Genomic DNA, 13,715 nt, shown 5'->3' on the forward strand with positions numbered 1-13,715 from the left:
TCTTTCCATTGTTTTTGTCCTCCTTGCCTCGCTATCAAGCTGAATATTAATATTTCGAAAATGACCTCTTTCAGGTGTCTGTAAGACTGAGACAATTGTTTAAATTGTCCAGACAAATGCGAGGATCACTTCTCCCTTATTTACCTTTTGTCCTGCTAAACCAAGCGCTCCAGGAAACCCTGCCACTCCTTCAGGTCCCTGTTACAACGAAGGGCAATGTTAACCTCTTGCTAATAACATTGTATAAGCTAGAATTTTAAGAGTAAAGTCCCCATATTGATAATAGGGAGCTTACGAAACGACGACGCCGACGGCAACGACGACGCTACAAAACAATAGGTTTAGTGAGCAAAAATAATGGCTCTGCACGCTCTGCACGTGCGTTTTACATTTTGGTACATTTCTTTGCCGTCATCTCCTAAATGACGACGTGAAATGACCAAATTAAAGGTTCTCTGGAGGACGTTAGCACATGACAATGAATTTTCAGTTCTCTCTCTACGCTTCCAACCCACTCATACAAGTTTAATTCCTCGACAGTTACTACACATTTTTAACGCGAAACTACATGAAATAGCTTCGTAGCGAACTTGTATTTTTAAATGAAGTCCTCGTAGCCGTCGTCGTCCTCGTTTCGTAAGCTCCCTAATGTATCTCTACACCGCCGACCAGTTGGCTCAATCGAGAGTGCACTGGACTTCCCTGCCGGAGGTCGCGGGTTCGAAGTGATCAGAGTCTTGAAACTGAGGAGAAAGTGTTGACTTTGTAACTACATCTGCAAATGGTAAGACTTTCTAGTCTTCTTCGATAAGGACGGTAAGCCGGAGGTCACGTCCCGCCTCACAGCCCTTGTTCATTAATTCTGTGGGACGTTAAAGAACCCACACACACTATTCGTAAGGCGTAGGGCACGGAGTTCCCGGTGTTGTGGTCTGACCTTTCCAGAATGTAGTCGGCTTGGCAGGATTAGCTTGAGGGGCTTCAGTATGAATGAGACCACAATTGTGTATAACATTCAGAAGTCAGGCTACTTAGTCAAGTGCTGGAACCTCATAAACCTCAAACCTTCACCTTTTGTCCTATTTCGCCAGGTAACCCCGGCTGTCCTCGGCGTCCCCTAGAGCCCTGGAGGGAAAAAAACTCACTGTTTGCTTTACTTAATTAAACGATTATTCGAGTTACCGGGAATTACCATTTGCTTTGACCGGTGAAGGGCTGACGCTCGATTCCGTCATTAGATCGCAAATCAGTTCTCTCGTACGGAGGTTAATTTAAGTTTATCAATTCGTGTTTTGAAACGTTCTTACACTCACTTGTGTGGTAATTCGTACAACGCAAGGTGGCGTGTTGGCAAACGAGCATTATTTGTGTTAATTATCATATCACGACTTACCCTTTTTCCGTGTGGTCCAGTCAACCCGGACAGACCAATCTGTCCTCTGCGGCCCTAAATTGTTATACAGCAAAATCATTTTAAGCCATTTAAATTTCACTTTAAAATGAACTATATCTCCGAATTTTACTTTCAAATCTCTTAAAAGTTCACGAATTTTAAGAAAGCTGCAATATAGTATAATATTCTGCCCTGGGTATTGTTATTCATGAAAATGTTAAGGTACAGGAAATCGCTCTGGCTTGGGACAAGCTCAAACCAGACGAAGACTCTGGGGCAGGCAATTCAAAAACAAACCCGGTTTCCTCGCGGGGTGGGAGGGCGGGTCGCTAGATCTAAACCAAACGGCGGCCTAGAGTGGAGTGCAAGGGATAGGCTGAACGTGGTCCTTAGGGCATTACGGTAAGTTAGAATTAGCTTTCAAAAATTAAATCGAAAGCCTTTTGTACAAATGTTACCTTGAGAATATATGTGTTTAAACCATTTCACTGATATAATCAATAACAGCTGTGCAAAGCGCATGAGGGTCTTGGTTCAGGGCTCGCACGAGAGTAACCCGAAAACGGTCTGTTCAGTTATTTTAGTTAAGACGTCTGCAGCTGATAACCTAAGTTTATTTATTATCTATGTTTTTATAAGCTTGGGCAGACGAAACAAAGACTTCTTGCAAGTGAAGGGGATGTGTTGTTATGATCTATTTAAATGCTACGTCATAGAGCACCTGATTTCCTTTCGCTCCAATCCGTCCACGCGGACCAGGAGGTCCCGGATGTCCCTTAATTAAAGCAAAGTAATGGGCGTTACTAGGCGTATCCAGGCAACCTTCTAACAATGAATCAGCGTTAAATCATCAAAACGACTCACTCATATTGTCTGCAAAACTTTGATCACCTTTCAGTGATAAACATATTTTACGTAGCCTGTAATGCATGACTATTTCGCCCCCTTAATAACAGAAAGAAACAATCATCCAAACAAATGGCTTTGTTTCTCAGATGACAACAAAAAAACTGCCGCAGGTGCAGTACGATTGTTGTTTCTCTTTTAACTTTTTTTTTTCTGAGACGTCAAAGCGATTTAGGCGTCATTCTTCGCCTATCATGTTGATTCAGTAGGGCTACATTAGGAGATTAGGAGCGAAGAGGGCTGAAGATGACGATGTGTCAATGGCCAAGAACCGAAAACAATAGAGGCAGAGGGGAGAGAACATATTCCCATGCCCCATAATAGTTTTTTTTCCAATCTACTTTAAGCTTCGCGCCATTTTGGTTTCGAATTTGAATGACGTAATCACAACTAACCAATCAGGGGTCTTCCTTAAAACCCCCGCGCATCTTGACCACGGGCTAAATTTAGCTTGAAAAAAAAAAGGCGCTGTAAGAGGCACATGTATGTTGGATGTGTTCTCTCTCATCGTCAGTTCTTGCCAAAAACTAAAAACAACGTGTATGTTGTCGGTCAAAATCCGGTCTCAGGTTGAATCCGTTCATACCTAGGTTAAACTGGTGATCCTCATTTTTCCTCGGTTGAATATTCACTCTACCTGGTTTAAAGCAGCTATCAACCCCCTCCCCCCCCCCCCCCTTCCAAAAGGCAAAAGGACTGAAACACTTTTTCCTTCCCTACAGCTCTGTAGTATGCATATCAACTCATCTTCTTAATGCTTCGTATCATCTTATCAATGTCTGTATGCATACACGTATCCATTCAGTCTTAACACTACAACATAGTAAATGAACAAAGAACTATGCTATGCACTTACCGGTATTCGAACTCGGACCCTCCCGATCTATAGCCCTGTGTCTTCTTCACCACTACACTAGAACTACGAACAAGCTCAACCCAACACAGTTCTTTTCATTATTTACTGTTGTATAATAAGTCAATTGATATCCATGTACAATAACCAAACCTAATCCTAACCTGACCCTATTTTTCCTCTAGGCTTAATTTAGGCGCCAAAAAAGATTTCTTCAATTCATCCGAGTGCGTATTCAACCTGGGTAAAATACGGATCACCAATTTAATAACCTAGGTAAAAACGGCCTCAACCTGATAACGGATTTTACCTGCAACATCTCCACTTGACCAAAACATGCCAACACTCCTTATAGATGGTTTTCAACCAATCTATCGAGACACAGATAACAATGATGCAATGTACAATTGCTGGTGGACGAACAAAAAGAGCTAATGAGAGATCTTTTGTTTTCGTCCATCAACAACATGGCGGCGATGACGTCACGTGAAAACCACCTATTGTGAGCCCCCTTTAAAAATAGATTAAGCAAAAAGCCTACCCTCTCCCCTGGTCTGCCTTTAGCACCTGGTAGACCATCGATTCCCTGAAATTTCAATCACAAGAACATTCTAAACCACAATTACCTTCCACTTTAATGATTGGTATAGAGCACGGATTTCTGGGAAAATAAATCTCGTAGCAAGCAACAATAATCCAATGGACAAATATGGGCATTATTTCGGAGTTAAAAAAGCCAAAATGATAGTATTGTAATTTTACTAATCATCATTGTTCTTGGCCATCTTCACGATGGCGTCATTTGACTACAACTACCAGAATTCTGTTGTGTTTTTCTTTTCTTTTCTTATTTAATTTTGTATTCCCAGTGGGGTAAAAATAACAATTAGCATGAAACAAGTAAAACTGAAGGATTCGGGCACTTGTCACAGTAGTCAAATGGTGTCATCATGAAAATGTCCTATTCGCAAATACCAAGCGTTAAAAATAGTTTGTTTTTGTCCATTGTGACCATCCATCCCTTTAACATATGAATTTCAAACAACCTTCAAATCGCATTGACGAATATTAACGCTACATTATTTTGGAGGAAATTGTGATGTGAGAAATCTATGATGAGTGCATAATACCCTCTCCAAATTTCGTCTTCATATGATTATCCTAACTGTATCTAAGGACAGAATAACTTTATTAGTGTGAAAAAAAGGAGAAACTACTTCGAGCCTCCTTAAGAGGAGCATGTTTATTGCTAATCCTTGTTGGGGTTTGTGACTCACCGGTGGACCGTTTGCGCCTCGCCCGCCTTGCGCTCCTTGATTACCAACTGAACCCTAGAAATAACAAACACTAAATCACATTTATTAACTGTTCCGAGGGTTGATATATACCGATTCCGTCCTTTATAAAATTGAAGGCATTCTGAAAGAAATGTGTATTTAAACTGCGGCCATAGACGAAAGATAGCAGAGCTCCTTACACTTAACTGGACAATTTGAGGAATTGGTTCTTAAAGACACCTGAAAATTTCAGGCCGCTCCAAAGGGATTCCAACCTATGACCTCTGCAATGCTTTAAATTGTCCAAATGAGTTCGAGGATCACTGCTACCTTTGATGGCATTCTACCGTTCCTACCGTCATTCCTTTTAATCCAGAAGTTCCTGGTTCACCCGGATCGCCGTTTCTTCCGGTATCTCCCTTTGGTCCGACCGGTCCGCTGGGTCCTATTTCGCCGGTAGCCCCCCTTATTCCCTTGACACCTTGGGGTCCTTCGTTCCCTTTTGGTCCCGGAACTCCAGGAGGTCCAGCCTCTCCTGTCTCTCCAGGGAAACCCTGGCAATAAGGTAAAACAGGAAAGATAAGGACTAGCCATTGTGAACTGCAAAAAAGGATTTGAGGAAAGAAGCAACCACAAGAACAAATGGTTCAATTCTCGGAAAAACGAGAGACAAACAAGAAACGAAGGCTTCACTTTTTTAATATGGAAGCAGCACAAAATAGAAGACCAAAATAGGCATTTTGCAACAATTCGTCATCTGACCATTTTCCCAAAAACACGATGATTCTGCTGGTTTCATGAAATTGTTTTTCAAGAAATAAAAAGAGCAGCTCAAAATATGCTACCATGCCGATTTTCGTGAGTATATCGTTAAGACTGGTGTTCAGTAAAGTTGAAAGAATTTATAAGGATTTGTATGGGAAAAGGACGCTCTGCCACCCAGTCACGCTTCAATGATTTTCACACAAATCCTTGTATTTTTCTAAGTTCTCAAACCGCTTTAAATTCTTTCTTCAAAATATGAAATTCTGAAAATTTCCACCCTTGCACATTTATTCTCGCTTATTTGACCCATGGTAAAATAGGAATTTGAGCTCTGTTTGTGGCGCGTAATTATGAAAAATTACACTGGAGGGCAAAGGCTTTTCGTTCGTAAACAAAATTAAGGAATTTTCGACTGTTTAAATGGTCATAAAATCTTTACCTTAAGTGGTATTCCCTGAAAATTTGTATTATGGCTAAGACAAACAGGATCTTTCCATTTCTGGAATTTTTAAAGTACGAGTACGAGTTCACCAATTATCAGTCATGTGATCAGTTTGTTGCAAATGGCCTATTACTTGGATGTGAAAGCATGGCAATGAGCATCTGCCAATTCCTTCCCAATATTTCAACTTACTGCTGGTCCCTCTGGCCCTTCTTTTCCTGTGGGTCCTTCCCTGCCCTAAAACGACACATATATCATAGTTTTTGGGGAAAAAACTGTTAATATCACGATATTGATATGGAGACGTCACAACACCTTATTTGTAACACCATTGTAGCTACTACATAAGCTGGCATTCAACGAGACAAAACGGATATTACGTAATTGCAAATTTTCAAACTTACAACTTCACCGGGAGGTCCAGGTTGTCCACTGAAACCTCGGGTTCCCTGACGCCCCTATCAAACGATAAGACGAACAAAGGTTGTCAGTGATTTCAATGAGAAAAGCTGTTAAAAAGATTTAAACAACTTTCACTTACCGGAATGCCATCCAAGCCATTACGCCCAGCTTGGCCTTGGCTTCCCTATCGTAAAAAAAAAATTGCAATAAGCACATATTCGTAATTCAGAAGTTACTACTTATATCAGCCGTTAAAGCTCGTTTGATTACACGATCAGTTTAAACAAGAAGACCCATAGTAAAAGGTACGCTACAATAGCCATACGAAGATACATTTATGACTAACAATACACGCAACAAAGTTTGATGATATCTGTGCAATATAAAAGCCCCTTACGGCAATATTTCCTTATGGCGTCATAAGATGTGGTCTTTCGTTCTGGTTTTAAAATCTCCAGCAGTCACTTTTCTCGCCCGGTTTCTAGATCTCCATCTTGGTTTTATCAGACGTTTATAAGTCGTGCTCAAATCGGAATTCGAACAAAAGCAGAGCGAAAAAAGATTACTTTAATGGCGCGTCATCCTGTTTCAAATGGGAAGCTTAAAGCAAGAACGACGGCGAAGGCAACGGGAACGCCATGAAACAAACGTTTTGTGATAAAAAAAAACACTGACATTGCACGCCCTGCACGCGAGTTTCACAATTGGGTTCATTTCCTTGCCGTTGTCTTCCTGAGCCGGAACGACGTCAAATGACCAAATTGGAGGTTATGATGTAAAGAGATTTGAGCACACGAACTTCAAGTTTAAATTTACTCTCTAAACGGCCACTCCCTTCATTCTAATTTTGTGCCAAGAAAATCGCGAAGGGATTAGAATAACGCCAAGATTGTGTTTTTGCATATAGATCGTTTTCACGTGACGTCATCATTTTCTAAAATCCAAAACTAAAGAGCCACGAAAGTTTTTATCCTCATCAGGCATAAGAGGCGGTAAATTTGCAGCCATTTGCAATTTTAAAGCTCAATAGCGTGCTTCGTTTGGAAACGAGAGCATTTTGAATTTCTGAGTTATAGCGGTGCGTGACACGAGGCGACGATCGAGTTTATTGAGAAATATATATTTATCTCATGGTTTTGAGCCTTTTTAGAATTTAAAGCATTAGGAAAAGTGCTTAGGTAAATAGCTGTCTGTTCAGTACAGATGATCACTCGCCTAGATAGCCAAAGTAAGTAACAGATGTTGACACTATTTTCCGGCCGCCATATTGGTGCACCACAGATGTGCACCAACATGGCGTTTTCATACTGGGCTCTGTAAATTTCTGCGAAACATTTCGACGAATATGAGAAGTTTGGGGAAACACACAGGCCTAAAACTTGGAGAAGTGTCTTCTTCATTTATCTCCTACAACATTACGAATTCTTGACTTTTTCCACTGGATGGTTTTCAATTTATTTTTTTATTGCGTGACAGTGAAAACGATCTAAAGTCTCCGTCGTTCTTGCTGAAGCTACCCAATACCAGGAAGGCAAGTCGATCGAAACAAACCGTTGGTCCGTTCGGTCCAGGATCTCCAGGGTCTCCTCGGTCTCCTTGTTCACCCTAGAAAAGGATTAGTAACGATTGTTTATTTTCATTCATTAATGTCCTTTATTTGTTGAAATATTTGCAACATAAACATTATTATCATATGGCCTGTACGGCCCAGGGCGCGCTTTCATTGCAAAACTATTGGGAAAATCCCCCGTATGAGGGTCGTACGCATTGGCGCGAGCAGGACCGGGAAAAAAAATAATAGTAATTGTCGTGGCTAATCGCCGTCGTAAGTACAGCAACGACGCATCTCAACAAGGTCGAACCTAAAGCATACAAAGGCGCCTCTGGCAGCCGCTATACGGTCCATGTGTGACCTTGGAGCACAGCTTACAGCCAGCTGGAATCAGCTGTATGTTGGTTTTTTGCTGATGGGGGAAAACTGGAGAACCCGGAGAAAAACCCTCGAGGCAGAGAAGAGAAACAACACAAACTCAACCACTTATGGCGTCGGGTCCGAGAATCGAATCTGGGCCACATTGGTGGGAGGCGAGTACTCTCACCACTGCGCCATCCCTGCTCCGTACGACTCTATTAGGAACACGTACTGCTCCGCGCGATGCGATTTTATAGGATTTTGTCGTTTTTAAGCACCGAAGTTATTTACAGCCGGAGAGCAAATGCAACATATTAGATAAATGTTCTACGGAAATTTTTCTTACTTATTTTAATTTGTCCAAATTTCATCTTTGAGTGCTCATGAATAGTGTAAAGAGCCCATATGACAAAAAGCTTATTGACTGAGTTTAGGTCCCGCCCTCCACTCAGTCAATAAGTACATAATAAATTAAACTCGGTGAGGCATTTGATGTAAAACTGCGCTTATCACAGATGCAAAGGAACATCTGTGGCCTGTTTCTCGAAAGTCCCGAAAGGCCGATCTTTTAACGTGTTTTTAAGGTAACAAAAGAAAAATGACTGTGAAGTTTGACGACTTAAATCCTCTCCCTTCTTGAGATATAAAGGGAATTGTGACATTCGAAAATGGCCCGTAAAGTTTCGGGACTTTCGAGAAACGGGCCCCTGGTCAGTTAATTCACGCCAGTTACTACTGGTGAGTAAGCTACCGTCGTATTTCTGCTGCTACGAAGAAACTGCATGAAATAGCATAGAACCTGAGTCTCGTAAAGAGTCTACATGCAAGCTTCTTTAGTTCCAAACGAGAACAGAAATACAGTCGATTACCAACTATGTTATTTTGACCCATGAAACTGTTTATATCCACATGCACGCAGTGCATTTATGAAAGAGAATGGTCTCAAAACTAAGCTTAAATCGTGCAATTTCTGTAGTAACTCCAGTGTACCGTAAGGCCTAAAACTTTTTTTTTTCTTCAGGTAAACGGCTTTACTTTGGTGGACTGCCTTAAAAAAGATGAAAATCACGGTATAGGAAACCTACCCTGTCTCCTTTGATTCCTGGCAAACCAATTGCACCACTTAAACCAATTGGCCCCTAAAAAATGAAAGGTGACTGAATTTAATTATTTGCGTTAATTAAATTATCACACTAAGCAGAAGAAGGCCTGGGTTTTTGATATAGTTTACAAGTGATGGTTAATGGTTGGTTGATGGATCAAGATCGATTGATTAATTGACTGATTTTTAGATAGATAGATAGATAGATAGATTGATTGATTGATTGATTGATTGATGGATAAATAAAAAATAACCTCTTCTCCTATTGGTCCAGCCTCCCCAGGGTCACCAGTAGGACCAAGGGCTCCCTGAAATATTTAGATGACAGATTTTTATGTTAATAATTTACCTCAAATTTGGGATTGTTAGAACAAATGACCGACTTACGTCTTCTCCATCACGACCTCTTAATCCCGCCGGGCCTTGAGAACCGGGTTCTCCCTGTGAATAAAAGAGTTCCTTTAATTGGATTCTATTACTTTTAATATGAATTAAGGTGGCTCTAACTAGTTTCAACACTTTGAAGAGACACTCTTTATAAAGATTGGCACTACACACTGTATCACTTACCATGTTATGGTACAATATGAAACACCGATTATTGCCAAACAAGATGCGGTCATTATTGTGACGTAATATGTTACCTTGGCGACAGGAAAGGCCAACAAAAACACCCTATATTTTTGCTTCAGTTGCTCATATCTCAAAAACAAACTCGGTGACCCCCATTTTTATTGCAAGAAAGTGATCAGAAGGTTAAGATGAAACTTTCTGCAAAGTGTAAAAAAAATATGTTCTGCAGAATCAGAGCGGCCTTACAAAATCACAGATTTAGGGTGGCTCTGAATCCGCTGTACAGGTTTTTTTTAAACTTTGCAGAAAGTTTCATCTTGGCCTTCTGGCCACTTTCCAGCAATAAAAAATGGGGGTCAGCTGGTCTGTTTTTGAGACATGTGCGACTTAAGACAAAATAAAGGGTGCTATTGCAGGGCTGTCCCGTTGCCACGGTGACTTATGACGTCGCAATAATGACCGTATCTTGTTCAGCAATAATTGGTGTTTCTTATGGTACCATAACATTGCTAATATGTGATACAGCGTTGTAGTGCCAAACCTTATAATAGTGAGTTACTTGAAAGCTTTGAAACTGGCTTGAGCCACCTTAAAACAATTCAAGTCGAATCATTCAGACGAGAGGAAACAAGGAACTATTATTAGTGAAGCCTGAAATCTGTGAAGGCAAAAAAAAAAAGCAGACTCAAGGATGAAGTGTTGTGAAACTCGACCAAGCATTGGTTTGATGTTCAAATTGTTTTACTGTAAACTATAATTTAGACAGAGTACTGCGCCACTGAAAAGCCACAATCGTCACCAACATTAATTATCATCACCGCCATTGTCACGATCACCGTTACGTCCTTATCTCAGTTGCTATGACAACTAATATAACCATTTTCGTGGATTTTAATGAATAGTTACCGGATCACCGTTGGTACCAGTAAGTCCTGGTTCTCCTCTTGGGCCTGGATTTCCCTGGGGGAAAGAGTGGAGAGAAAAAAACGTACACTGTCAGGAGTTTTGGACCAATACTGTAACTTTTCCTGCTCAAACCGAATGTGCAAATTAATTCGTTCAAAGAGCAGATAGCTTAAATAAATCCGACCTGAGTTAAATAAATCATCTTGTCTAAATCATCTCCGACCTCTTTAGTTTGTACGTTTTATTTTGTCATTTCAGTCCACGTGATATTACTCTAGGGAACAGTTTCTTTCAAATGTCGTTTTATGCACGTGCATATGTGCGCATAACCTCTGAAAAAAACAAAAAGGAAAATTCAGTTGGGAACATCACGTGGTCTGAAATGGGAAAACAAAATGTACAAGCTAAAGAGGTCCATTCTCTCTCGGTAGCTACCACCGTTTGGCCTAAAACGCCGTAAATACCACTTGATCATGAGTTGTTGTTCATCAAATAGCGCTCCACCTTTTTCCAACAACATGGACCAGGTTTAAAATGAAACACAAAAATGTGAGGTGGAGTTCCTCACAGAACAAAAGGCTATATCGTGTTCGTTAGGTTTAAGGGTACTCCTCTCATCAGAAGTTCTTATCAGCAATAATATTTAAACGTATATGAAATGAAAGTTGGGAAGACCGCCCCAGTTAGACACAGTCCGATCTATCTACTCTTTCGGAATCTGGAAAAGGCAAGCAGATTTTCATTTACTCAACAATTTCTTGATCCTGGCAAAACAACACATTTACTTCTCCCGAAATGAAGGGTATCCTCCAACTAAGCTATCATGATCAATCTAGCCGAGAGATGTGAATTCAACTTATATCCCGTGAAATCATAATACTTTAAAAACTTACGTCTGGTCCTCTGAAGCCAGGGTCACCAATTCTTCCTGTGGGACCCTAAATATGAAGAGGAACTTTCAAGCGGGAATAACGTTTACTGGTAAAACACAGGAATGGAATAAACTCCAATTAAGTCCACGATAAAAAGGTCAGTAAACGTAGAGAACCTGGAAACAATGCGTATGCAATATTTTGGAGGGCAAACAAAGAGTATTATGATGTTTTTGGAAGGGGCCTATGGTGCCGAAATGGTACTTCAACGAAAACAAGTTTCCTGGTTTTGGAACATAGGAGTGAGCGCGCAAGAGGCGCAAGAGGCGCGCAAGAGGCCTCTTGGAGAGGAGAAAGGAGAAAGGAACGGACGGGCGAAATCTCTTTCCTCGTCCCATTTCCTTAGAGGAAGCCGTCAGCTAAGCACACTAGAGAGAGCAATATTTAGGAGTTTTGCTGGCCTAACGTGTTTACTTACATAAATTTAGATGCTGTATTCTCACCGGTTCTCCTTGGGCCCCTTTAATTTCCATGAATCCGACGTTAGGTCCCTTGGAGTCGCCGCTTGTAATCTGGCGAACCGAAACGGTCAAAATGAACCAAGATGAGTAGGTTACCAATTCATTGCGCGAAAAGCCACTTCTTTCAATTCACGACTTACCAGGCCGTTGGGGGGTCCCTCTGGTCCCACAGTCCTATTGAAATCCAACACAATTGGTCCCGGTGGTCCTGGGGCCCCGGGGGCCCCGGGAGCCCCGGTGGCCCTTTAGGACCGGAATTTCCTTGTTGCCCCTAACGAATGCAGCAAATATTTCGAGATAGTATGTCGATCGGAACTTCCTGTTTTAGTAATGTGTAAGTGATAAAAGTCACACCGCTGAAACTAAGTTTCCAAAACCTAGGATAGTCCGCTTAGTCAGTGAAAAATTGAACAGCGGAAGAGGAAAATATCAAAGTGATTTTTTGTTAGCGTCGCCAATTTGTATTTCGCTGTTTGTTGTGTCACTTAAGCCTGCTTTTCACTAGTGACGCAAGCTCATTCGAAAGCACATGCACAAGCATAAAAGCTCTCATTTCACCATTAAAACGGCCTCAAAGCAATAATAAACACAAGAGCAAGCACAAGCATCATTTTTTCCTTTTCTTGTGCTTGCCCTTGTGCTTAAGTTCGCCTTATGTCGAGTGTAAACTACAAACGTCATAAACAAAAATAAACTTGATTATATGCGTCTGGCCGTGTCTGGCCAATTAAAGCACTCGTGCCAGATTCCCCGCCTCCGAGCATTTCAACAAACTGGCGGAGGCCGAGGTTAATTTTGATGAAAAGTTTTGCTTATGTCGACGTTTGTTTTCAGTTAGCATAACCTGTCAAAACCACGCTCTAATGAAACTCATTTTGGCGATCGTATACTCACCTTCACGCCACTTTGACCACTGGGGCCAGACGCACCACGTGATCCTTTATCACCCTAAAACAGCAAGAGAAGCATATGGTCAGCTTCATATTTTTACATTATTTTCTTTCTCGGCGGATTGTACACTAAACCACAAGAGTATCTGAGAGAGAAAAAAGTGTCCGATTTTAAAGAAGTAAAGTATTTCCGTAAGCTTCCGAATGCAATCTTTTTTTTTTTTCTTCAGTTTTTCAAATAAGTTATATTGATAATGGTTGAACAGTAACACTAACTGAGGGATACAGTGGAAACCCCTATAATTGGTTATTGTAGACTAACAGACTATAATGCCACGCATTAATATACCCAACATCGATTCATTGATTGATTGCAGTATGATCGATAGCCAGAGCAAATTTACATTTATCATGCAAAGGAACGAAAATGCGCTATTTCCGCGTACATAATACATTCAACAACATTGCTCGTTTCTGATTGGACGACAAATGTACAATAAAGTTACTTTAGAAGCCACGTTGGTACGACTAAGAGCAGCGAAATCGAAACAAAATAATAATCCATAACTTTCAAAACACCAGCTATAAATGGGATCGTGCGATTACCTCTTGCTTCAGGTCTCCTATCAGTTCAACGCGAGTCTTTCAGCAGGGTCTCCTTTCGCATATAGCATTTAAAGAGTAAACTTTATTACCATAACAAATGTGGTGCAATTGCACTCCCTTTGGTTGCAAAAAGTATCCAAGCAATACCCTTCCGATACCCACCTTTTCACCTTTTGGTCCTGGGTCCCCCGGTGGTCCAACCTGACGACGAAAGTCGAATAAAAGTAAAGAGTCACCAATCACTGGTCAAAGTTATGATTAGAAGACTTGCAGCTGAACATCATTACACCTGATT

The 13,715-nt window shown here is 41.0% G+C and overlaps 1 protein-coding gene across 1 annotated transcript in view; it reads right to left on the reverse strand.

Moving 5' to 3' along the window:
- LOC138014569 (uncharacterized) overlaps window positions 1-13,715 on the reverse strand; it is a 78,625-nt gene that overhangs the window by 16,898 nt on the left and 48,012 nt on the right. Inside the window, 21 exon segments of the mRNA XM_068861682.1 lie at window positions 145-198; window positions 1,072-1,125; window positions 1,394-1,447; window positions 2,115-2,168; window positions 3,694-3,738; window positions 4,430-4,483; window positions 4,786-4,983; window positions 5,829-5,873; window positions 6,041-6,094; window positions 6,178-6,222; window positions 7,590-7,643; window positions 9,036-9,089; window positions 9,307-9,360; window positions 9,440-9,493; window positions 10,532-10,585; window positions 11,425-11,469; window positions 11,907-11,975; window positions 12,065-12,139; window positions 12,142-12,195; window positions 12,819-12,872; window positions 13,583-13,621. Of these exon segments, the coding sequence (XP_068717783.1) occupies window positions 145-198; window positions 1,072-1,125; window positions 1,394-1,447; window positions 2,115-2,168; window positions 3,694-3,738; window positions 4,430-4,483; window positions 4,786-4,983; window positions 5,829-5,873; window positions 6,041-6,094; window positions 6,178-6,222; window positions 7,590-7,643; window positions 9,036-9,089; window positions 9,307-9,360; window positions 9,440-9,493; window positions 10,532-10,585; window positions 11,425-11,469; window positions 11,907-11,975; window positions 12,065-12,139; window positions 12,142-12,195; window positions 12,819-12,872; window positions 13,583-13,621 (1,263 nt within the window).

Source organism: Montipora capricornis, chromosome 1 (genome assembly GCF_036669925.1).
Source record: "Montipora capricornis isolate CH-2021 chromosome 1, ASM3666992v2, whole genome shotgun sequence".
NCBI lineage: Eukaryota > Metazoa > Cnidaria > Anthozoa > Scleractinia > Acroporidae > Montipora > Montipora capricornis.